This window comes from Sturnus vulgaris, chromosome 16 (assembly GCF_052056855.1).
Source record: "Sturnus vulgaris isolate bStuVul1 chromosome 16, bStuVul1.hap1, whole genome shotgun sequence".
NCBI lineage: Eukaryota > Metazoa > Chordata > Aves > Passeriformes > Sturnidae > Sturnus > Sturnus vulgaris.
Genome location: NC_142258.1, coordinates 3,499,891 through 3,525,059, shown reverse-complemented (window position 1 = coordinate 3,525,059; position 25,169 = coordinate 3,499,891). Strand labels below are relative to the sequence as shown.

Here is a 25,169-nt window from a genome sequence, read left to right as displayed (position 1 = left end):
TTGCCTCTCCTTGCAGCAGATCAGGCAAAGGCCTGTGTGAGCTGATGGAAGCAGCACTGGTTCCATCACATCTGGGAGCCCTCACTGTTCTTCTGTCTCACCACTGGAGTGAACACAGAGAGATCCAAGAGACAGCTGCCAGAGCAGGACTTAGAGATTTATTGATCCAGTTTATTGTTGACACAGAGCATTTCTTAACATCCACTGTGTCCGACAGGCGCCATGCTGTGCTCAGTATCTGCACCAGAGCTTTATACACATCTCAGCTGTACATATTAACACACAGGGAAATCAATCCATCCCACTGCTCCTCCTGGGAGAACCCAGCCCTCATGCACACTAGTAAATAGCAGGGTTTATTTACAGTCTGTTTCAATACCTGACTGCACTGTGAGTGACACACAGCCCTGGGGCTGTTTTCCAGCTCCAGGGGTGCTCAGTGGGTTGCACTGGTACTGCTGGAACGTGCCAGGATGCAGCCCCAGCACTGTCTAGTGCAAACCAAGCCTCTCCCCAAGCCCTGGCTCCCGGCCAGAGGGGAGTAAAGAATGCATGCAGTTTGCCCAGGGGCTTTAGGCAGCCCATTTCAGGTTCTGTGGAGGATGACAGGCCAGCATACCTACTGGATAGAAAGTGAAGTGAATCACCAGGAGCCCTGAGCCTTTGCTCACCTGCCTGGTAGAGCTGAGTCAGTGGCAGGAGGATGCACTGCTCCCAGTCCCTGCTGGGGCAGCACCTCAGGCCAGGGCTGTGAGCGTGGCCCAGCAGAGCAGCAAGGCACTCGTGTCTCAGAGAAGGTGCCTGGTCCATCTTGCCCAGAAAAGCAGGCCAGGCTGCATTGAAATCCAATAGTGGAGCTTTTCCCTTGAATGGAGTGTTTTGACATCTCTCTCCTCCTGCAACGTGCAAGACTAAGCACAGGAGCCAAAACTGCAGCAGCGAGGCATAATTAAAGCCAACCCTGTTTTAGCATGACAATCCTCAGAGCACTGTTGTTGTGAGGTGCCATGTGAGTATCTGATCCACTGCCAGCGCCTGGACCGTGCAGGGTGTGATGAAGGGCTTTGCTGCAGGCTGTTTTAATAGGGTTCGGCTAAACTAGGTCTCAGTATCTTGTCTATATGTGGAAATCAGGTCGGGTTTATCCCGTTAATGGTGCTAAAAGCAGAGGGAGGACTCGGCGGGCAGGAGGCCGGGTGTGCAGAGGCCAGGGCAGCCACACGATGGAGCTGAACCCTCGGCTGAGCTGACACCGGGATCGGCAGCAGGCAGAGCGGTTCCTGGGATATTCGTAAGTCCTCCTAAAGGGAGTCTCTGCTGTCCACCATCACCTGTCGGCATTTCAGCAGCACACAGCTGAGAGATACTCCGAGCAGGGCACGAAACAAGGTGGCCTTGCAATGGGTTGGTGAAGCTGGAGGAGGAGGAGCAGGACATAGTACCAAGCTGTCATTTGTCTGCCTGGGCTGGTGGCAGTGCTGAGTGCTGCTGGGCTCACTCAGGCTCCTGGTGGCACCAATCCTCTGTGGGAACATTTTGCCATCAGTCCTGGTGGCCTTCAGCCGGGATCATGGTGCCAGAGCTGGGCAGTAAATCCATGGAGCAAGGGCAAGGGAGTCCTTCTCTGCAGGGAGCTCTCCCCAGGACTCTCGGGAGCTGCTGGTGGTGTCAGCCCTTTGCTGTAGCTGCTTCCCATCCTGAGGCAGGGCTGCAGCCCAGCAGCAGAAAGGCACCTGAGCTAGTGTATGGCACCAGGGGAATTAACTCCTGGTGATGCATCCTGTGTGGAATCCCACTCCTGGGTGCTTGTGCTGCCTTCACCACTCCCAGAGCTGGGCACACTTTTCAGCCTGACGTGCCAGCACCTCAGGTGGCCACTGCCACAGTGAAGCCCAGGCCTGCCCCATGTGTTCTCTTCAAAACACAAAGGTATTTCAAGCCTGCTGCCTACCAGCATAAAATATCACACAGGGCTACCAGCCTAGAGGAACAGAGGAGCCTGCCTACAAATCCCTATGCTAGGAGCATCCCCTTCCCTCCCCCTGCCAGAGGGGACAAAGGAACAGGAAAGCTCCTGAGAAGGATGACACTGGGTATAAGGTGAGGCTGGGCAATGGATCAGGAATGATGCTCCCAGCCAGTGCAGTGGGAGAAGCGTGCACCATCCTTGTGTGTCCTTTCATCTGCTGCAGTGCAGGGGCAAAGTGTCCAAAAGCACATCGAGGGCTGTTGTGGAGTCCTGGTCCTCCCTCTTGCACTCCAGGCTCCCTGAGGTCAGCCTTAACCAGAGCTGTAGCCACAAGCTGCTGCAGAAAGATCCTTGTACCACAAGGACTAAGAGGAAGAGGAGCTGGAACTGATTTTTTTGGCTATTTCAATGTCCGACTTGGCAACCAGAAACCGCAGCTTTTTCCCTCCAGAGCGGATGAGGTCCACGGCACTGCAGGGAGCAGCAACAGGGACAGAGGTGAGTTCTGGCTCTCTCAGGAGCCTGCCAACTCATGGACATTCACAAAACACCCCCCCCTTTTGCCAATCACCCGTGCCTGTTCAGGCCTACAAGCAGGGGCTGTTTTTCTCCTGCCTGTAGCTTTGTGGAGGGCTTGGCCTCCAGGTTCATGGTGCCAGGACGAGGGCAAACAAGCCCAAAGCTGCTCTGTGCTATGGGCACCTGGGCTCTGCCTCTGAGCTGCCCCATCCCACCACCTTCAAGAGGAAACCTGGGGTGGGATGGGGCTGGAGCAGCTCTGCAGTGCTGAGACCCACCTCTGGAGCTCTCATTCATTTCCCATATATGCTCCCCAGTTGTTGCTCCATAATCCCTCTTCCAAACCACAGCCTTTCCCCCTCTGTGGTGTCCTGTGCAGGTCACTCCTCTCCCTGCAGCTCGCTCAGGACTGCAGCTCTGGCAACTCTCAGAGCAAAACAGCTGGAAACCTGGACCTGAGAGTAACTCCTGCAGTGCTGGCACCACCCCAGGCCCTTTGTGAGGCTCACCTCTGGTAGTCGGCCCCGATGAGGCTGGTGCCGTTGACAGCCAGGATGCGGTCCCCGATGGAGAGCCTGCCGTCGGCAGCCGCGGGGCTGTCCTCGATCAGCGTGCGGATGTAGATCCCCGGGGAGCACAGGGAGGTGTGCTGTTGGCAGGGGAAGGCAGTGAGCAAAATAAAGGAACACAAAGATTGTGGTCCCAAAGGGCTGAGCCCCCCAAGCAGGGTAACTCTCCCCTAGGGCTCACAACCAAGCCTGATGGCAAGTGAGACTTTGGAGATACTTGGGAACATCATGGGGATGATGCTAACAATAACAGAAAGGAAATGTGATCCTTTACTTTTGTATCAATTTATACACAGAAAGGAGAGGTGGAAGCAATCTGCTCTTGTTCAATTTAATTAAGTGTGAAGCATTGTTAACTTGCAGCCATGCTGGGATGGGAGCTCTGCTCACACTGTCCCAGGGCTCGGTGATGCTCTGTTTCCTACTGACCAACAGCACAGCTGTGAAAGGCCATTTAAAAAGATGATCCACCCCACAATGCCACAATCCTCCTTATGCAGAGGAGGAGCTGTTTTGACACCCTGTGAACCTCCCTGCTCCTCTCTGCGTCTCGTGCCACCACTGAAGGGTGGAGGAAAGACCTCGGCTGAGTCATTTTCCTTCCACAAGAGAGCTGAGCCTGTTTGCTCTTCCCAGCTGCAGGACAGCTGTGGACTTTGCATGCACAGCACAGTGACCTACGAGTAGAGATCCACTGAGAGATCCCTCTGTACCTCCTTGTCCCCAGGAGAAGCAGCCTTGCTCCCGTGGGAAGCCATCAGCTTCTTGGCTGGCTTTTCTTGGGGTATAAACCAGGGGTGTGAGGGGCATCAGCTGAGAACTCACCACGCCGTCGATCAGCCCCATTCCCAGCCCGATGGGTCCCCTCTCCAGCTCCACCACGAACACGTAGCAGAAGTCGTCGGTGGCGGAGCTGCGGCTGGAGGATTCCGGCGTGGGATAATCATAGGGGGTCGGCGAGCAGCCTGGCAGCGGAGAGAGCGGCTTACGGCTCTGGTACCGCCCAAACGCAGCCCCACAGCCCCGGGGCAGCGCCAGCTCTCGGTACCTTCGGGGGTGCTGCCTTTGGTGCCGTTCATGCCGTTCCTCCGCGGGTCCTGCAGCCCTTTGCCCGTGCCCTGCGGGGACTCGGGGCTGCCGCAGTCGAAGTTCAGGGGGGTGGTGGGTGGTGTGAGCAGGCAGGAGGAGTCCGTGGGCGCCTTGGGCACCGGGCTCCTGCCCAGCTGTAGCTGCTTGAGCTTCTCCTGGAGCTGGGGCTCGCCGGCGGGGGGCTCGCAGGGGCAGGCGCTGGTGGCCAGGCAGAGCTGGGGGTTGCCCTCTGGCTCGGCACAGCCACCCCGGGAGCAATAATCCTCCTGGGCTGTGGTGCTCCCCAGTGCGGCCACCGGGACCTCGCTCACCTCCAGCACCTCCGGCGTCGTGCATGCCTCTTTCTTAAGAAGGAGGGAAATGCTGTGGGACGCCCTGCGTATGCTGTTCACCCCCTGTCTGTACCCCACCGTGCTTTCCTGGCTGCCAGATCCATCCAAAGCCGCGGCAATTCAGACACTGCCAGGCTTGTCCTGGCTTCCTAGCACAGCTCCCACACCCCAGTTTGGTGGCCAGGGTCATGCTGGGGATGCTTACAGCCAGCCAGGAGGGGGCTCCTGGTCATGTCCCTACTGGGGGATCCCATTGGAAGGGGATAATGGGGTAGCACAGCTCCTCCTGTGCCCAAGGGCTGAGCAATGTGGCCCGAGTAGGAGGCAGCAGTGCCGGTGAGTGCTGCAGGGAATGGGGACAGCATGGGACAGGAGAAGGGGACCTGCTGGAGGGACATCCTCCACATGGCAGCTGAGCTTAGCACCCACAGCACGTATCACCCTCCCTGTGCTTTATAGGCATTAGCTAATTAGTGCTTTCCTGCAAGCCTGGCTGCTGGGGACGGGCAGGGTGCAGCTGGGAGGACAGGGAACACACAGGGAGAAGGGGAGCACTGCCCACAGACATCTCCCCTTCCTCCCTGCTAACGAGATTGCTGGGAAGAGCCCGTCCTTCCAGCTCACCTTCCCGTGCCCCCCGTGCTGGAGGATTAGCAGCACTAATCCTTCCAGAAGCTCTCCGTGAAGGCGCTGCCACAGCTCCAGGCTGCAGGTGAGGGCAGCAAGCCCATGGCACTGGGCTTGGAGGGGTCTGCAGAGGTACTCAAGACCCTCCTGCCCAGCCGACCCCCCATGGGATACAGGCTACCTTTGGGAGTGCTGAGCCTGGCCCCTCGCTGGTGTGGGGGCTCCTGCTCTGCAGGCTCCAGAGGAAGTGGCGGATGTACAGGAGGTGTCTGTAGATGTTATCATCCAATGTCTCCACCTCCAGGTCCACTTTGAAGCCCCCACTGGGCAGGATGATGGGTGGGTGGTTGTCAAAGGACTCCAGCATCTCATCTGAAAGGCAGAGGGATGGAGCACTGGCTGGGCTGCACCCCACTCCTGCCTCCCAGCTCTCAGCCATGTGCAGTGTCCCAACTGGGGTCAGGGATTTAGTGAGTTTGAGCCAGCAGGAAAAGCCTCATGCACTTTGCATCCTTTGCAACATCTGAATTTTAGGGCTATGGTTATTACCAGTTGCTGAAGTTGCTACAGGACACCCAGGAAGGGGAAGGGAATTATCTGTTTGGTTTGTATGTGACTGGAGCAGGCTGACCAGGACTCACCAGGCTGGAAGGTGGCCGGGCTCTCCTCCTCACTGGGTTGCCATGCTGAGATGCAGCCCACATCCATCACTGCCTGGCACTGGCTCAGCACCCGGTGCAGCTGTGCAGGGCTCAGCGCTGGGAACTCAGCTCGCAGGGATGGCCAGGTCATCTGCGTGAGGGGACACGGCAGGAGGCAACGGCAGAGGTGAGAAACTGCTTCCTCTGAGGAGCAGGAGCTTGCAAAGGGCACAGGAGGGAGAGGTCGGGCAAGATGGAGAGAACCAGAATATCCTCTCCAGGTTACTGCCCACCTACAGACCCTGGGAAAGGGCAGCTGGTGGCAGGTTGCAGAAGGAACACATCAATGTAGGGACGCCCCAGACACTGAGCAGGCACTCTCCTGCCCACGCCCATCCCAATACCACGAGCCCTGGGCTGGGCATCCCTCACCTGCACCAGCTGGGAGCCGGGCATGGCCAGCAGGTTGGCCACGCTGGCGAGTTTGGCAAAGAACTGCTGGGCGAGCTGCTCGAAGCCGGCACTGCGCAGCCATTCCAGGAGCAGCCGCACGCTGGCCCGCAGCTTCACCCCCTGAGACCAGTGGTAGCAGCCCAGAGAGGAGCCTGGGGAGGCAAAGCATCCATCAGCCATAGCAGGGAACAGCCCCTCTGTCCCCGGTTTAATGTCCCTAATATCCTGTGGTTGTGATTCCTGGTGGTGGCTGGACCTTGCCTGGCACTTACAACAGGGCAGCTGTGTTAATGAGGGCTAATGAGCACCTCAGGCTGCTGTAGTTTATTAATGAGCTGCCCCTATTAACTGCCCTCAGACTCCTCTGCTCAGGCTGGAAGGGGCAGTGGAATGAGATCCTTGTGGGGTTTAGTCTCTCCTGGGAATGGGGACCCAGGAGCCAGCAGCTGGGTCTGTGCTTGACCTCCCTGTAACAATGCTGAGACCTCCAGCCCCTTCCTTCCTGTAGCCCTTAAGCTGGCACTGGGATGGACTGGAGGGCATCCCCATAACTCAATCCCCTGTGTGTTACCCAGTTCAAGGTGGACTGACCCTTATCCAGGAGCTGGTTGAAGAGCAGAGTGTTGGAGAAGAAGAAGAGGTAGGCAAACATCTGGGAGGTGATCTCGGGGTGCACTTCGTACTGGTGGAGCAGGTCCAGCACGGCCTGGTAGATGAGCACGACCCTGCGGAGCTCCTCGGGCAGCGGCGGGCTGCCCCGCCAGCTCTCCCGGCACTCACTCTGGAAGGGATTGCACTCCAGCAGGGCAGGGAGCGATACGTACAGACACTGCAGGGAGAGCAGCAAGTTCACAGCAGACTCAGTTTGTTGGGCGTTTCTATTTTTGCACGAGCCAAGCCTTTCCTTCACCTCCCCTGCCACAGTGCTGCTCCAGCAAGGGGCTGCTCCTATTCGCCCCCTGCCTCCATGGGCTCCAGTGTTGTGCAAAAGTTTAAAAAATTATGAAAATTAATGTGTTGGTCACTTTTAGCAGTTGGAAGAGACGGCGTGTGACGCCAGCTAAAATCTGCAAAACCTGATGTGAACCAGGGCAGCAACCAATCAGTTGGGCAAGAGAGCGAAAGAAAAGTCAGGATCGATGGGGATGATCTTCCCTGTTGCTTAAACGGGAGAGCAGTGCCTTGCACTCACTCCTGCCAGGGCAAAGGGAAGGGGAGGAGGATGCAGGGGAGGAAGGTGCCGCTCTGGGGCGGTGCAGGAGCAGCCCCGTGTGCCGGTGCCAGTGGCCAGGGAGCCGTCCTGCACAGGGCAGCCTTTCTGTGCCGCACACTGCCCGCTCTGTTCGCCGCTGCCGCCCGCCTCTCGCGGTCCAGCGGGCCAGGGGCCCCTTTCCATCACGCCCTGAATCACACCATTATGCCGCGCTGGCCCGAGCCAAGCAGCCCTCCCCAAACACCTCCCCCGAGCCGCTGCACTGCAGACAAGGAAACACGCCGCAGTAATTCAATACTTTTCCTGGGCTGCGACCAAAAATCGGGGCACTTCAGCCCGAAAGAAAACACCTCAGCGTGGTGCAACTGCCAAGGAGTAAAAGCTTTTCAAAAACCCCTCCTGCATAGCCCTGGGGATGCTCGTGCTGGCCCCGTGTGACACGGTACCTTGGAGATGTAGTAGACACACTGCTGGAAGGTGTACATGATCACCTCCTCCAGCACCGTCATCGCCTCCTCGCTGGCCGTGATGGTCGAGGAGAACAGAGACTCCTTGGAGCCTGCAGGGAGGAGAGGAGGACGGGGGAGCAAACCTGCAGCAGCAAGGCCCCCAAATTCCCAGGGTGTGGGTTATTGGGATTTCAAGGTTTGTATCATCCCCAAGGATTCTCCCACCTGCCATCCCCCACAACTCCCACTGCTGCTGGCAGCTCAGGGCTACACCTTCATTCCAGCACCTGCCTGGCCCAAGAACATTTAAACTGTTTGCATAGACCAGAAAGTTTCTGAGGCTGATTTAATACCTTTTTATCTTTTTTTTTTCCTTTTGCTGGCATTAACACAGGCTCAGCAGTGAGCAGTTCTGCAGGGCTACCTGCAAATCCAGGGTGAAGAAAGTACCCCAGGGCATTTACCACAAGCTGCTGTGGTGCAGGGGATACCTGTGTGTGAACACAACACAACCTGGTTCTGGAGCTGGGCAGCACCACGGCAGGATGTGAGGCTGCTCCTCCCACAGATTTCCCCACAGCACAGAGATGTCCCTGCTGCTGAGGATTATGGAGGGTTAATGGAGCATCTCGAGGGCACTGACCACCACCTGTGACTGGGGATTAGCAGAGTTGCTCCAGCAGGAAAAACAGGCAGGATGCTGCATCCAGACTTACCTTTGATGTCCAGCTCTTCCTCCATGCTCTGGATGTAGGTGGGTGATTTCTGCTGGACAAAGTAGAGGATCTCAATGGCATTGGCCATCCAGAAGATGATGTGCTGCAGGTCTGGGAGAAGGTCTGTGATGGTGAAGCGGGACAGGGTGGCAGGGTCCTGGCTGGGGAGACACAGCAGGTGTTACACCTGCTGCTCCTCAGCATCCCTACTCAGGCTTTTGGGGAGAAAACAACCAGCCTGGGGCAATGCCAGAGAGCTTTCACATCCCCGCACCCCTAAGCCCAGCACTCCCCTTAGAAAGACCCTTCATAAGGAAAAATTCAGTGGTTTCTGCTCTGTGGAGTGGCAAAGGGGACCTTGTGGGGACCATGCTGACCAAGGTCACCTGGCATTTGTGGGGTGCCACTTTTGGGGAAGACTTCCCCTAATACAGATGAACTGCACTAAATACTCGTGGCTGAAGAGCAGCCCTTCCCCAGAGGTACGTGCTGCTCCTGCCAGCTCTGGACAGTTAAACTCAGCTCACCCGCCCTGGGCTGTTCAAAAATAAAATAAAAAGCATCTGGAAAATTTATCAACTGCTAAACTGCTTTTTCCTGCTGTAGGAGGACCTGGGAAGCATCCTTGAAGTTTATCCCAAAGGAGACCTCACAGCAAGCACCTACAATTTCTCCAGATACTGGTTTAGAGATGGGATTTTGGAAATGGCTGGGAAGACCACTGTCACCACTGTGATTGTCCCAGAATGGTGCTCCCAGCACTGGGACACCCTGTGCCATCACCCCTGGATGCACACACGCAATGCCAGCTCCATCTCAGCTCCACTGAGGGGTCTCCAGCATGACGAAGGTCAGGCTCACACATAAGGGACATTCCTACTACATCACTCAGGGCTGAAGCATCAAGTGCAAAGCCTTGGCCAGGTCTTGGATCAGAGAAAACCTCGGAGCTCCTGCAGGTCCTATTTCCTCCCAAGCTTTTCCAAACCCACACATTCTGTGCAGGCATCGTGGTTAAGGGACCAGAGAGCAGAATGCGTGGGATTTAGCAGGAAAACTCATCATGCATCACTGCTGACAGGCTGGGAGTGTGTGTTTACCAGCCACACGCTTCCCTCACTCATGGAGGAAGAATCAGGTTGAATTCTCCCCGTTTTGAGGCGAAACAAGGAGGGTCACACTTACTGCTGGGATTGCTTTTCAGCCAGCTCCCGTGTCCGCTCCTGGGCAGGGAGAGAAGGGGAAAGCACAGTGAAAACCAGTGCCGTGGGGTGGCACGAACATCACCCCCAGCAGCACTCACTGCCACCAGAGACCAGGCTGAGAAGCCCCAGGGAGGAGTTGAGCAACACCCCCACCCCACAAACGCCCCATCCCACCGCTGACTGACCCACACCGTCCTCTGGATCATTTTGGCCGCTTTGAGCAGCAGCTGCCCGAAGTCTCCTGGCTCAAAGTTGGTGGCCGAGTGCTGGATGCAGAGGCAGAGCAGGAAGGCGGGTGTCAGCTTGTGGTCATCCCCTCCGGGCTCGATCAGGGTCATGATGCGCCGCAGGAGCACATCCTCGGCCGCCGGCTCGAACTCCAGCTGCAGCCTCCTGCGGGGCGTCCTGGGGCCGCCGGCGGGCGAGGGGCCGCGCTGTTTGGCAGCAGGGTCCTTGTCCTTCAGCAGGCTGCCACACGCCCCGCACACGTGGGGACCCTCGGGGTGCAGGGCTCGCAACCTCAGCAGGGTCTGCGCCGGCAGCGGCTGCGCCTTCATGGGGTCCTTGTAGAGGAGCAGGTAATAGAGGCCGAGGGACAGCAGGTCCCCGTGCCGCAGCACTACCGTCCGGGCCACCTCCGCGAAGTTGACAGAGATGCCAGCACCGGCGATGGGCTCCAGCACCAGCTTCTCCTCCGAGCGATTCCGGGAAGGTCGGAGCTTCCTGATGGTGCAGTGCAGGGGCAGGATGTCCGGGGCTGACAGGCTGATGCTGGGCTTGCTCGCCTGTGTCCTCTGGCCCACCGTGTGCTGCTCGCGGTTCAGCAGGTAAACCAGGCTGTCCTGCCAAGCGAGGAGACGCAGCATGAACCGGGGAGGGGGGAGAAGGGACCCTCCTCCCTGCCATGCAGTGAGTGCTGCAGCCTCCCGCTGTCCCCAGCTGTCCCCTCGCTGTACCCAGCTGTCCCTTATGCACCTTTGTATGACAAAAAAAATTTGGTTTTTTTTTTTTTTTTACTCTCCTTGCTGCCAAGCAGGACAGCAGTGATCCCTGCCTTGGGCACGCCAATAAATGGGTACAATGACTTCGGGCATGCAGTTAAAGGAGCTGCTTTGGGCTCCTTCCACCTCTCTCCCTCATCCCTTCCGCAGCTCCTTTTCCTTCCCACCTTTTCTCTCCAGACTGCAGCGATGCCTGCACCCCTTGCCCGGGGGGCAGTGGGACCCTGGTCAGAGCATCCACCCCTGGCCCTGCCTTTCCCTGCAGCCTGCCCGGGCACCCCGAGGCAGCTCAGGAGACCACCCCGTGCCTCAGTTTCCCCAGCAGCACGAACGGGATGGCTGCAGTGCCGGTGTCACCCTGCCAAAAACTTGGAACAGCCGAATACTCAGCGGGCACAAAGTAGCCATTAATTGCAAGAGCCGACCCTGTCCTTTGCACTCTTCAAGTGCCTCCAGCAAACGCACTGCTCTCCTTACAGCCACTAAGGAAGCAGCCGGACAGGGGACGGGGCAGCTCAGCCACCACCCGCAGAACCAGCGCTCCCTTGGGCCGGGGCAGGGATGCTGCTCGGGGATCACCTTGCATTCCTCTGGGGCATTGCAGGGGATCACAGCGGCTGCCTCTGTGTTCACCGTACCTGGGGACAGGCTGGGGACAGACTTGAGGACAAGGCTGCAAGTCCCAAGCCCGTTTCCTAAAGGATGCTCATCCGCACCACCACCACCACCATCACCACCTCCCTCGACCCCAGCAGCTCCAGCCATGCAAGCAGCCCCGCTCCCCTTTGGGGGCTTTGGGGGTGGGAGAGAAGCTTTGGGGTGTGCGCAGGAGGAGGCGCGGTGCTTACATGCTGCTGGCTGTAGCCCTGCAGGAGCAGGAGGTGCGGGGACTGGTAGAGGGAGTACCGCATGCTGCTGCTGCTGCTGCCGCCGCCGCTCCGCGCCGCCGCCGGGCTGCCGGGCAGGGTGGAGCAGTGCCGCTGGAGCCGGGCCCCGCTGCCGGCCCCGCTGCCGGCCCCGGCCCCGCTCCCTGCCCGCCGTACCGGGGTCCCCAGGCTGGTCTCGCTGAGGCTGCGCCGCAGGGCCGGGGGGGGCCCGCGCCGCTCAGCCCCCGCCGCCCGCCGGGCCCCCCGCGCCCGGTGCCGCTGCAGCTTCCGCGCTTGGGCGTTGATGCCTGCGGGGATGGGGAGGGGGGGATAGAGCGGCGTTCAGCTCCTGCAGCCCCCCCGGAGCACCCCCAGCCCCGCCGCAGCACCTCGCGGCTGGAGGGATGCTGCAGCTCGGAGCGGGGATGGAGCCGCTGGAACCCTCCCGGCGCTGCGCACCCAACCCTGCCTTCGTGTCCCTGGTCCTTTGCCCTCCCCGAAAGGTGACGCCGGCGCGGAGAGTTTAGTGTCCTAATGCCACCGCTCAAAAGGGGGTGTCCCAGCCCTCCCCTGGCCCCCAAACCTCACTGAATGGAGAGCAGCCGGTCCATAGCATCCCCCATCTGCCCTGGCCACACTGCAGGGCTGGGGGGAGAAGAAATCCCTGCTAAAATGAAATCGCACTCAATCTTTGCTAAAAAAAAAAAAAAAAAAAAAAAAAGCCCGGATTCGGCTTTCAGCCCTTCGGCACTCGGTCGCCAGCAGCAAGTGGGAAATGTAGGGACCCCCCCCCAATTCCCCGGAGCATCAGCCAGGCATGGGAGCTGCAGTGGAGCCCGGCTGCAGCAGGAACAAGCCGTAATTAACTTCTCCCAAGCATCAGTTCGGGCAGAGCTGTCTGTCCGGGAGACAAACAGGAGCTGGAGTGAATGAATAGGCCTGGCCGAGCTGCAAAAACAGCCCCTCACATGGCACCCCCAGATCCGCTGGGGGGTCCCGGGGGATCCCTCCGTGCTGCAAGCGTGGCTTGAGCTCTGCAGGAGAAATGGGAAGTTGTGTGTCCGAGGGGTGATGCTCGTACCTCAGCTGGGCAGCCTCCTCGGAGCAGGTCACTGGCATTCGGGGAGGACGAAAAGAGGGAAAAACCCTAAAGGATTTGCTTTCAGGAGCAGCAGAGCAGCGTTGTCGGTGCAGCAGCAGAGGCAGAGCCCCGCTCCTGGCTCGGCCGACCAGGCTTTGGACAGCGAGATTTGGGGACAGCCGGCAGGATTTGGGGATGGCAAAGCAGAGAGCCTGGCGCCCAGGACTGCTTAAAGGGACACTCACAAGCTCAGACCCAAAAAAAAAAGAAAAAATCATCTGCCTTATTTGGTGAGGAATGGGCTGCTGGTTCTGAAATACATTTTTTTGTTTGTTTGTTTTAAATGGAGTGCTCCTTTGCTGGGAAAATCAAAGAGATGGGCATGCGGTGGGGGGTGGGGACAGGGAGAAAATAGCCCCTGCTGTTTACATGCCTTGGGATTAGGGAAAGGCACAGTCAGGCCACTCCAAGGTCCCCTGCCCCGTGTCCTTCTTAAAAAGGCAATTGGCCCCGCTCCTGTCCCCATCCCGGGCACGGCACGGATGTGACATCCAGGGAGAACAACGAGCCCACCCAAGCCACGCTGCTGGGGATGCCAAAGGCCACCCCAAACGTGTCTGCAGGACACCCCAGCTCCCCCCCTGTCCCCAACCCACATTGTGGAAACGGGTCAGAGGGATGAAGGACAGCGGGGGCAATGCAGATCCCAGACCAGCCCGTGGGAGCAGGGAGGAGTGGGGCTGGGTCCTGGGGAGCAGCTGGAGCTCAGTGGGACAGAGCAGGGCCTGCCAGGACTGGGGTCCCACTGCCTGCAGAGACAGGCCATTACCAGCCCCTTATCGAGGGGAAAGGAAGCTTCTGTATTTATTCTGTGTAGGAAAAAGCTGCTTTTTCACTGCCAATAGAGCCCCTGTCACAGGCTCCCACTAACCCCAGGGCTGTGCTGGAAAGATAAACACAGCTCTTTTCCTGAGCATAACAAAGTCCCTCCATAAAACTGGGTTAGGTTTTTTCATCCTTTGGTACTGTTCTGTCCTCCCAAGCATGTGCAGGTTATCCCACCCAAAACTCAGTCTGAACATCACCAGTATAGCGTGACCAGGGCAGAGCCAGAATCCACGTGGAGATTGGGATGGGAACAGCCATGAAAGGAGTCAAAGAGCCCCCAAATATTACATTCCTCCCTGGATAGCCAGGACTTGGACTGTAGAAAGGAGGTACTACTGTCAGGGTGTTAGGCCCTGTTAAAGTTTATGGCTGGACAAGCTCCAATGATCTCAGGCCTAGGGAGAGGTTAACAAGGCTTGGGAAAAAGGATGTATCACTGATAGTGGGCACAAAGAATACAGAATTTACAGGCCACAGGGACATTTGGCAGAACTCCCAAGATAAGGAAGAAACTAATAGAAGCAATTCAGTAACTGTGCTGAATCAGCTCTGACTGGGTGAGAGGTAATTCTGGCAGGAGGAGATTCACAACCACCAAACCAAGAAACCATCAGCTCAAAACAAGAGTGCTCTCTCCTTCTCTGTCCCCCCTCTTTTCTCTTTCTCTCTCTCTGCCTCACATTGATTGCTAACAAAATCTGTATTATTTACTTCAGCATTTGTCTTCAGCATTTGCACCTCAGTTCAGGCAGAGGCATCTCTCACTAATCAGATCCTAACATAGGGCTGGATCACATCCTCAGGGAGAGCTGGGCACCCCTTGGGCAGCACCCACCAGACCCCACCAAGCTGCTGCCTCTAAACTCATTCTGCAACCCAGAAGAAAAACTGTGAGTTGTGGTGCCTGGGATCTTGGCTGGGATCTGCCTCTTTTTCAGCTGAGGAAAGAGGTTCGCTTTTCCTGGCTGAGAAATAAATCAACAAATAACTCCATGGGCCCCAGGAAAGAAGAAATGCTTTTAATGTACCCAGGAGGGACTAAGACCAGGCTAGTCCTTCCTAATGTAATTGCTCTGCAGACTCTGCAGGGAATCTTCCCTGGATGCAGTTGTGCTGAGGTATATCAAAGCCAGATCCTCAAAGGCACTTGCTAGAGCATCTTTTAGAATAATAGGCTTAAATCCCAAGTTTCTGGAGCTGAGTGTGCAGTTCAGCCTCCAGCCTCTTGGGAAAGCTCCAGTTAGGACAGGACCTGGTACAGAATGGGGGTATTTTGGAAAAGAGAATACCACTGAGATGCCAAGTGCTGCACCTCCCTTCAGCACCCTCCAGTTTGTGGATATTTTCCCTACATGTCCATAACTGCTGCCTCTGTGCTCCCCAAAAGGAGCAGGGCTGGGGGCAGCAGGCAGAGAGGAGCTGCCTCATTTGCTGCAGAGAGGCTCTACCTGTGCTGCTAATTAGTGGCATGAGGAGCCAGCACTGTCCTCCCCAGTGGGAAGCAGCTAATAAACTAATTAGGATAATGGGTAACTGAGCAAATAAAACTCTTAAGCTATTTGCTAACAGGTCACGGATGGATATGGAGCCTTTCCCCCAGCCACTGATGCACCTGCATGACCCCAGTGGTCCCGACCATTCCAGTCCTGCTGTTCCAGCAATGCCCTGGGTGGGGAAAGGCCTGCAGGTATTGCCCTGGGGATGATTTGAGCATGCCTCTGCTCTTCTCTCAGGGAGCTGCAAGCCTAAATGCCCTTTATTTTTGCACAGATGTTGTATTTTCCATGCCAGTGCCTCACCACCCTGGGCAGGGAGCTGCTGCTCAGCAAGGGGACCTCTGCCAGCCTGAGCCTGCTGCCAAGGGTGACCCTGGTGGAGGGCACTCATTGATACACCCCCTACACCAGGAATTTTGTGTCATTCACATTCACTCCTGGCAGTCTACAGATGAGGAAAGGGTGGAGTCAGTCCTACAGCATCCCAGGGCCACCAGCACAGGGTGAGACTGGTGACACAGCCCCTGGTGCCACCAAAAGAAAGGGCTGCAGGAGTGAGATTTTACCAGGTAAGACAACTGTGGGCTGTGTAGTCTGCAGAGCAGACAGCCTGACTGCGGGTGAAGAACTTGGTCAGCTATGGAAAATGCCCAAAGGTTAAAAAAATGGGGAATTTCCACGGCCCCACCCAGGAGTGCTGAAACAAATGGAGTGATAACGAAAGCATAACAGGCTTACTTCCAGATGCAGAGCACAGGATGCTATCAGGAACTGCTCCTCCATTGGAAATGACCAAAGGGTGCCAGTCCCAGGCCAGCTCGATGCTGCTCCCGTGCTGGGCAGCCCAGACCCTGCTGCTTCCCCTGCCTGTGTGGGAGCCAGCCTTGCACTCCCACGGCTCCCAGCCCAGCCAGCATCCAGGTCATGGGGAGCAAAGTTGCTTTCTGCATGTGAGGGGGAGGATTTGAGGCCGAGTGGATGTGACCTTGGGCTGCAGGGAGCTGCCACATGGCCCTGCCCACCGTGTGCTGCAAGCACTGCACTTGGCTCTTGCCCTTCCCTCTATTCAACAGAAGCTGTTTTTAGAGCTGCTGCTCTCCCAAAGTGCTTCTCATCTCTCTGATCCTGGCTGAAGAAAGAGCTGAAGAAAAGAGCAGAGCATCCACCTCCTCGGCCCAGGCTCTGGCAGGAGCCACCTCTGTGTCCTACGTGCAACGAGCTGGGACCACCTGTGGCATCCCCTCCCCGAGCAGGCACAGACTGGACACAGTGAGGATGGAGGTAGCCCTGTCTCCTCAAGAGCCAGGTGAAATCCCAATTGAAAATTGCAGCTGGGTGGGCTCCAGCTGCCTCTGCTCTCCCCTGGAATGCCCATAGCTGGATTCTCTCGCGGTGTGCCTGGGTTCCTTCCAGCCTTTGTGAGGATGGGTGGGAGAGGAGCTGTGTCCCCCCTGGCGTGGGACAGGTTGGACCATTTGTTCTGCTGCTGTTGGGGCAGAAACCTGGCTCTTCTTTGCCAAGCGCACAGAGTAATCCTGCATCATCATCAGTTTAGTTCTGACAGTAACAGCCCTTTCCTACATGTGTGAGGAACTGCTCGGGGTCCATCCCAGCAAAATCCTGTGGCTGACACCTCTGGAGCCTGGTCCAGATCCCTCTGTCAGCAGGTCTGACCCAGCCAGCACATTGTGCAAGTAAAAATCTGATTTTAAACCTTTCTGCCCTCATCCTCACAAGGCTTTTATCTGAGGGTGGAAGGAGGAAAAGCTTCATTACTGTGTGCTGGGGTTATTTATTAACCTGCTGGTTCCTAATGATGCACTTATCTCCTCCTGCCAGCCCTGGCCTCCATCAGGCACTGCTGCAGGGGCTCTCCTGCCCTACATCGCTCTCTTTTCATTAGCTTTTCATTTTCCTTAATTGCTCCTGCAGATTTGCCCGGGGAGTCAAGCCTGGGGGATGCCCAGAGGGAGATGGGGATGCAGGGGAGCAGGCACGAAGCTGGGGATGCCATGGTGCTGGCTCACTGATGGGAAGAGCAGGAAGCACTGATGCTCTTGCCTGCTGCTCCCCAGCCATGGGCAGAGTTTGTTATTAACCCCTAAACTGGCTGGGGTAAATATTTGAGGTCACAGACACCAAGCTGGTGAAGGAGAGTGCCGAGTCCTGCCTCAACCCAGGAGCCTTGCAGCTAAAATGCGGCCATCACCCCCTGCACCCCAAACCACGTGTGAAAGCTGTGAGTGTGGGAGGGCTCCTGGGGGTGCACCCAACCCCTCTCCCAGCCCCGCACCCAGCTCTGACCTGCAGTGGTGGTGTCCACATCCCTGGCCGCCATCTCCTCCACCTCCGCCCTCCTGCGCAGCTCCAGCCGGCGCGAGAAGCCCTCCCTGGGCTTCCAGAGGTCCTGGATGAGCAGCGGCTTCTCGTGGTCACCCAGCACCCTGAGCCCCTCTGTGTGCCACTGCCTGTCGGGGCCCTGGAAGCGGCCGATGACATCGCAGAGCGCGAACTGCGCGGCGCTGAGCTGGCTCAGCCCGTAGCGCTCCAGAGCCTCCTTCACCAGCTCCCGAGCGCCGGAGCTGCCCGTCACCAGCACGCTCTTGTAGTTGGTGCCCGCGCAGATGTTGCCCCCGAAGATTTTGAGGATGCCGGGGGCCGAGAGCTGGGTGGAGAGCTCGGCCGGATCGTCCTCCGCGGCCGCCGGGGTGGCAGAGCCGCGGTCCTTGTAGCTCAGGGTGCGGTACAGGACCTGGGAGAAGAGGCGGCTCTGGCGCTTCAGGCGGCTCTTGGACGGCGGGGCCATGGTGGAGGACGGCCCGTAAAACATGCTGCGGGAGGTTGTCATGAAGCACAGCTGGGCAGGGAAGAGCAGAAAGGGGAAGGTGAGTGGGTTTGGAGGCCAGATGTGCAGCAGGGGAGAGCGAGATGGTGGCCAAGAGGAGCCACTGTCACCTCCAAGGTGGCTCTCCCCTGATCTGCCATTTCCCTTGTGTAACCCAAAACACCAGTGGAAAAGCTCAGCCAAGCTGCTTGGCATCAGCACAGTTACCCCTGGATGGATTTGTCCCTGAAAACAGAGCCTGGAGAGGCCCCATATTTCTCCATGGTGTCTCTTACCCAAGCAAAATGCAGCGGGAGGAGAGCAGAGCCCAGCAGGACTTGGCGGGGCCCATCCTGGTCAGGAGCCAAGGCATCAGGAGATACTTTCACTAACGAGTTCACGGAGCAATCCCATTTTTTAGAGGTGAAACGGAAAGCTCAAGTGCAAATTCACTAACTCTGAGGTCACTGCTAAATGCTTTTGCTCAAGGAGAGGCACAGGGTGAAAATGGGCTTTAATTAGCCTTTCTAAAAATGTCCTGACTCTGGCAAATCTCTTGCTTGTTTATGGAGGACGTTCAGGACCAGGGTGGCATCGCTGACAAGGCTGCCCTTGTCACGTTAGCCCAGGGCAGGGCTGCTCAGGGCAGCCCCCAGTGGGCAGCGACTGGAGGAGATGTGGCCAAGGCCATGTGGCAGCTCCCAGTGCTGCTCAATCCCCTGGAATGGACTGGGAACTAAAAATCACCTCTGGATGTAGGTGGGTAGCACTCCTGCCCGATGTCACAGTCACCATCTGCAGATGGCTTTGAAATCCCATCCTGGCTGCACCAGCACCTGGGGCTTGCGTGGTGCTGATAACCCACAGCCACAGTGGGGCTGGCAGGGGAGGTCTGGGAAGACAATCTGAGCATTCCTGGTTGGGACAGAACTGGGAACTCCCTCACCCCCAGATTTATAACGTGCAGGGACTCCAACAGAGGAACCCCAAAATGTTCCATCCACAGCTGGCAGAGTTGGGCTGATCCAGCTGTTCCTGGCTGGGGACACACAAGGTGCCAGCAGCTTCCCACAGCTGCAGCCCCGACTCACTTGGGCACAGCCTCCAGAGCAAGCTCAGCACTATCAGGCAGAATGATGTGGGCCTGGAAAGCCTCCAAACCACCATCTAATTCAGGAAAAAAAGAGAGTCCCTGCTGCTAATGGAAGAGGTCACCTTCTAACCCAGAAACACCTCCAAGCTGTGTGTGGAGGGTTGCTGCAGGATGTGCATCACCCCATCCCACAGCCAGAGGCTCACGGAATGCTGCAGATGGGGAAACTGAGGCACCAGGTGCTAAGGACTTGGTTGGAGCTGTGTAATCCTGCAACGCTCCTGCACCCCAAATTACCCCTTTTCCAGCCCCACCAGGACTGTGAAAATGCTGGGGTTTGTCCTTCTCCCCAGCCTGCTGGTTCCAAAACTGACTCCTGGTGTGCTGAAGGAGTCCTGGCACAGGACAGCAGGGCTGAGGACCTTGTGTTTTTTATCGCCCCAGAACTTCACCCCAACTCGCTGGGTTCAGGTAAGGCTGCTCCTGCTCCCACCTTGCAAGTGGGGAAACTGAGGCAGGGATGGGGTTGGGGCTCTGGCACTGCTGCTCTTCCCTCTCCAGCTGAGCCCAGAGCTGCAGCTCCCGCTGGGGACATCCCTGGGGACATCCCTTGATGTCTGCTGTGTGACATCTCCTGGGAGTGCCCTGGCAGCCCCGACCTGGGGAGCAGGTCAGGGCACTGGCAGACAGTCAGGTGGAGGAACAGCTGCCCCAGGCCTCCAGCACAGCCCTCATTAACATTGACCAGAAGGAAAACTGCCCCAGAGTCCCTACAGGACCTTGTCATCAAGGATGCAAAAGACAAAACTTTGTCATCAAATCACTGGTTTCATGGATTTAATCTCCTCCACTCTGAACTACCCCCAGCACAAAGGGAAACCATTTACCATCTGCTGGTGGCAAAATGATTCCTCCAAGCCCACATCACAGAAACACCATCCTTGCTTCTTGCAGGTCCCTGCCTGGTTTTGAATGTGTTATTTATAGCTCAGCTATTTTTTCTGCTCTTTATATCAAATGCAGCTCCTACAGAGTTCAGGGGCAAAGACGTTTCACCAGGAAAAAAATCAGAAGCCTGGATCAGGAGGAGATGCCAGCCTGGTCACCCCAATTTTCAGCATCTAGAGCAGCACCGGTGTGATTTTACCAGGGTGACCTGAGAAATCACAGCCTTCTCCTGGGGACAGCAGCACACACCCGGTTAATCCCCTTGAGGACTCTAATGGACAGGATAAGATGATAATGAAACGGGCTCCTCCCACATCCGTGCGCCCAGGCACGCCGGACACGGCATCTCCCACCGGCAGGAAATCTCCGGTACCTGCGATCCCACCCAGCCCTGCTGCGGGAGCGGGGATGCTCCAGCTGCACCCAGCTGCTGGGGACAAGCCACAGGAGTGTCACACCTGCCAGCAGGAGTGTCACACCTGCCAGCAGGACAGTGGGACCCGTGCTCCTGGGCATCCCCAGCCCAGACGAGCCCCTTTCTCACTGCAGGCCAGTTCCCTAAAAGGATGTTAGCTTGCAGCTATGGAGCATGATCCAGACTTTCCCTTTCTCCAGCATTCACGGCATTGTCTCTCTAACAACGCAGGAATTAGTCAAAAGCCTGGGATTGCCTCCCAGCGAGATCTCTGTCAGGAATCCTTCACCTCTTCACAGCCAGTGCCTGACCACACCAAAACCAGCTATTTTCCACAGCCAGCTCCGTCTGAGCTCTGCAGAGCTGTGACAAATGCCCGTGGTATTCACGTGGCCACCACATGTCCTTCCATCACCACAAGGGACTCTGCAACCGCCGGGGACTTTCCTGAGGTTCCTGCTCCCGTTATGGGTGAGCAGCTCCTTCCCAGTGCCCCCGCCCAGCGCTCAGGAAAAGCCTCTCCCTACCTTGCCATCCTTCTCACGTGCCTTTTTCCCTTCCATTTATCCTCCTTCTCAAAACAATCTTTGCTCTTCGTTGTGCATCATCCTGGGCAGGTGTCTGTCACGCTTCTGAGAGGAAGAGGAGGAGAGGTCCTGGGCTGCTCATGGACGTCAGCTGCTCGCAGTGTGCTGGGTTTGGAAGGCTCAGAGGTTCTGCAACACGGTCCTGATGTTTGCATGTGGGCTAGGGAACCACATCTGAACTCCTTATAACCAACAGCACCGACCCCATCGCATGGGACACCGGGAGAGAACAGCAGGAGGGAGGAAAGGACAGGAAGCAGGAGGAAAATAAAGGAAAGGAGAGTGGGAGGAGATGGAACCAGCAACAGCCCTGTGACCTTTATCTTTCTCCTAAGCACACGTGTCCCCAGGGATGCCGGGCTGGGGACACTCTGACCCACAGGTGAATAACCAAGCCCTGGACCAGCTCCTTGCCCCAGCAGCCACAGCATGCTGGGATGCTCACTGAGATTGGTTTTCCTGAATCTCAGGCTGTTCTGCTGGACATCAAGAAAAGCCACCAAGCTCGAGCTGTCCCCTCGCCTTCCCACCACAGATCTGAGGGAATGCAACCACTGGTGACCAAGAGAAAAAGGTAAAAGAAGCACCCACCAAGAGCTGCCAGGGATTTCACGGGTGTTCCTCAGAAACAGCCATCAGGGCACAAGAACTATTTTCCATGACTCCACCGTGATGAAAGATAACTGCATCATCCCCTAATTAAATCACCTAATCAGGGCCTCGGTGTGGTTTGATCCAGTGCCTCTTGCTGGCCCAGCCTCGGGGCTGTGGGAGAAACTCTGCGGGTCCTTTGCAAAAGGCAAAGAGGGGCTGACCCCACCTCTGTTCCTCTGATGATTAATCGCTCCTCCTGGTAAAATATTTATGCCTTATTTCCAGTGTGTCTGCCCTCAGCTGCCAGATATTGATTCTTGCCATTTTTTCTCTGCTCAATTAATGAGCTTTTGGCTACCAAGTATTTTCTCCTCTGCGAGAGTATTTGGATGCTTTTGCCAAGCCCTTCTCTTTTCTCTTTGATTTGATTTATGAGTAGACTCACTGGATGGCCCCCTCGTCTCCAGCTGTAAGATCCTTTCTGCAGCCCCTTGGTCCCTTCCCCTCAGACTCCACATCTCCTCTGCTGAGAAGGAAAGACTGGATTTGGCTGCCATAAGCCCAACGTTGGTTCTGACCAGAAATGCAAATAACTGCATTTTTTTTTTTCTTCCCAGAGACAAATTTCACATTATCCTGGAAATTTTCAATTCTCCAGTGCAGAAATGGGGACAGATAGGCAGCTACCCCCCAAACTGCTGCCAGGTGAACCCTCTGCTGCCTCTCCCAGCATCTGCAGGCAGCTCCAGCTGAAAATTTACCATCCAGATTAGGGACAGGAAACCACGTACAGCCACAGTTATTATTTTTGGGTGTAAAAGATTTCCATGTTCCATTCTGCTCGTTAGGGATGCCTTTCGCTCACTCAGCTTACCACCCGGATTTGAACAAACCATTAACACTCAGCTGCTCTGGGTCAGATCCAGGTTTTTCCAGAAGTCATTTCCATCTCCTTTCTTCCAGGTTAGTGATAAAAACACCAAGTCCATGTTACCAACTAGCAGTGCCCAGCAGTGATAATCTCCCTGATAACTGCCTTGGAAATGGATCACGTTTATTTAATACCAGCTTTCTTGACACTGTGCAATGTCAGCTCTAAATACTGGACTGGATTGACTTTTTTAATACTGGAAAGTGCAGATTTTTACAAGAATATCACCTCCCATAACTCAAATGCTTCTCAGAAGTGTATTACAGCCAGAGAGTCACCTCTCGTGTTGGAGACTGAAATAATTTCTACTTGCCAGGAGTTATTTTCCATATAGCCACGTTGGATGGCAGGAATTTATTCCTGGTGCTGAAGTCTTTAATCAATTCAAGCCCGAGCCAGGTTTCTCCCTCTTCTCCCTGGGGGGATGCTATCAAGCCAATCAACCTGTAGCTACCAGGTCATCTTATTCCCTTTTGGGAAGAGCAACAACACTGTTAAAACACTTTTTAATCATCCGGAATTTCCCCGGGGCTCATCCCAGCACACGGGTGGGTGGTGAGTTTTCAGCTCTAACCAACCCAGAATAGGAACCAGAAAAGCTGTTTCCTCAGATATTTGCTTGAAGTTTTTCCCTCTTTTTTTTTTTTTTTTTTTTTTTTTTTTTCCTTTTTTCTGCCTTTCTTTCTTTTTTTCTTTTGGATGGAAACCGCTGGAGTGGCAGCCTCGGACTAACGGCACTGACCGCAGCCTGGATGCTGCAAGTGGAGGGAGAGGCCGCTGCAATGTGGAACAAATTAGAACTCGGAGAGCAAAGGAAATGAGAACGCCCTGGTGGCTTTGACGTGCGCTCCTCTGCTCCAAATCCTGCCCTTCTGCAGATCCCAGGGTAAAACCCGACGGGAGCCCCCCACTCCGCTCCAGAGCCCAGTCTTTCCTTGTGCGAGTTTTATCCATCTAATCTAGGGGCAGATCGGAGGCTGGTGATGTCCACGGCTCCCTCGCTGCCGTCTTTAGCCGGATCAGGGCGGGTAAACTCCTTACCACGTTATTATTAGCAGCAGGCAGCCTGGACCCCGCGGCCCCGGCACTGCTCAATAGGATTCAAGGCAGCCCCGCAAGCACGAACTGCTTGTCCCAAAGGCATCTATCGCTCCACAAACATTGTAACAGTCTGGGACCTGATTCCACAAGGACAACAGGAGTCCTTTCAGAAGCTTTTCTTTTCTCAGGTTTTTTCCCCCCCGTAATTATTTTTCAGGTTCTTTTGAGCCGCCAACGTGCACCAGTTCTCCGGTAATGCACCAGTGCAAATGCCAGCCCTCTGCCCGGGCATCTATTCACACACCCCAGAAACACTGCACAAAAAGCATTTGCTTTCTGCTGCCTCCCGAGCTCCACAGTCTCCGTAGGCTGCCTAATTATAAGATCTTAGCAATAATTTTTTTTTTTTTTTTTGTTCCGGCGATAATTAACTGGTCCTGGAGAGAGCTGAAAATAAGCACTTCCCAAGCAAGTAGCAAACTCCCCTGAGTTTTCACCGCTAAAGTTACAACTCAGCATGAAACTGCTCTGGCCTCACAGCGACACAGATCATCTCAGCACCTCCCTGCCACGGCCTGGGATGCCACCACAGTGGCAGGAGCTGAATACAGGTGACATGGCGGGTGGGGGATAGCAGTGGGATCCCAAGGGTTGTGAAAGAGGACAGGGATCCCAAGGGGCATGCAACGGGGAGAAGGATCCTAAGGGGTATGGAATGGGGAGAGGGATCCCAGGGAGCGTGCAAGGGGCATGAGACTGGGAGAAGGGTCTCAAGGAGCGTGCAGTGGGGAGATGGATCCTGAGGGGTATGGAATGGGGACAAGGATTCCGAGGAGAGTCCAACGAGGAGACGGATCCCAAGGGCTACGGAACGGGGAGAATGCCAAGGGATGTGCGATGGGACACGGACCCCCAGGGACAGGCAGTGTGGGGAAGGCTCCCCGAGTGCCCGGCCATGGGACAGGGACCCTGCGCTGCCCGGCACAGCCCTCCCGCCGGCCGTGCCCGGTGCGGCTCCGAGGGCAGCGCGGGTCTCCCACGGCAACCGGACAAGCCCCGAGCGCCGCGCTCCTCCCGCCTCCGCTTCCCAGGGGACGCGAAACAGACGCTGCCGCCCGACGCAGCGAGGGTATCCGGGGACTCAACAGCGGGCATCTGCCCCTAGAAAGGGACATCCCTGGGGTAGGGCCCGCCCCCCGCGCCCCGCAGCCCCCGTACTCACGGTCGCAGCGGGGCCGGCTCGGCGCTCCCCGCGGCCGCAGCGCCCGGAGCCGCCGGGGCTGGCGGGACCTCGGGCCGGTCCCGTCCCGCCGGGGCGGAGCGACCGCGGCGGCAGCGCCCCCGCGCGGACAGCGGAGGAACTGCCCGAGGGGAACGAGCGGGAGGGGAGGGAAGGGGTGGGGAAGGGATTTGGGAAAGGATGGGGATTTGGGAATGGTCGGGATGTGGGGAAGGGTCAGGATTTGGGAAGGGATGTGGGAATGGTCGGGATGTGGGGAAGGGTCAGGCTTTGAGGAAGGATAGGGATTTAGAAAGTTCGGGATTTGGGAAGGGAAGGGACTGGGGAAGGATGGGGATTTGGGGAGGGTCGGGATTTGGGAATGGTAGGGATTTGGGAAGGG

General features: G+C 56.7%; 1 protein-coding gene across 1 annotated transcript; it reads right to left on the bottom strand.

Annotated features, from left to right (window-relative positions):
- Positions 1-136: 136 nt before the first annotated feature.
- Positions 137-24,690, bottom strand: RADIL (Rap associating with DIL domain). The gene is made up of 15 exons (XM_088174291.1): positions 20,922-24,690; positions 17,419-17,971; positions 11,632-11,957; positions 9,968-10,624; positions 9,763-9,800; positions 8,578-8,738; positions 7,859-7,971; positions 6,791-7,028; positions 6,179-6,351; positions 5,747-5,897; positions 5,287-5,477; positions 4,106-4,490; positions 3,883-4,022; positions 2,998-3,137; positions 137-2,440 (listed from the first exon to the last, which is right to left on the bottom strand). Exons 1-15 carry the CDS (start codon positions 20,955-20,957, stop codon positions 2,335-2,337), a joined length of 3,408 nt encoding a protein of 1,135 aa, XP_088030417.1. The 5' UTR covers positions 20,958-24,690; the 3' UTR covers positions 137-2,334.
- Positions 24,691-25,169: the final 479 nt, after the last annotated feature.

Excerpts from the sequence above, each read along its gene's own strand:
- RADIL (XM_088174291.1), bottom strand. The coding sequence starts at position 20,957 with ATGGAAGGGAAAAAGGCACGTGAGAAGGATGGCAAG. Across the intron at positions 5,898-6,178 it reads CCGGCTCCCAGCTGGTGCAG|ATGACCTGGCCATCCCTGCG; the intron begins GTGAGGGATGCC and ends CCCCTCACGCAG. Across the intron at positions 4,023-4,105 it reads CAAAGGCAGCACCCCCGAAG|GCTGCTCGCCGACCCCCTAT; the intron begins GTACCGAGAGCT and ends CTCCGCTGCCAG.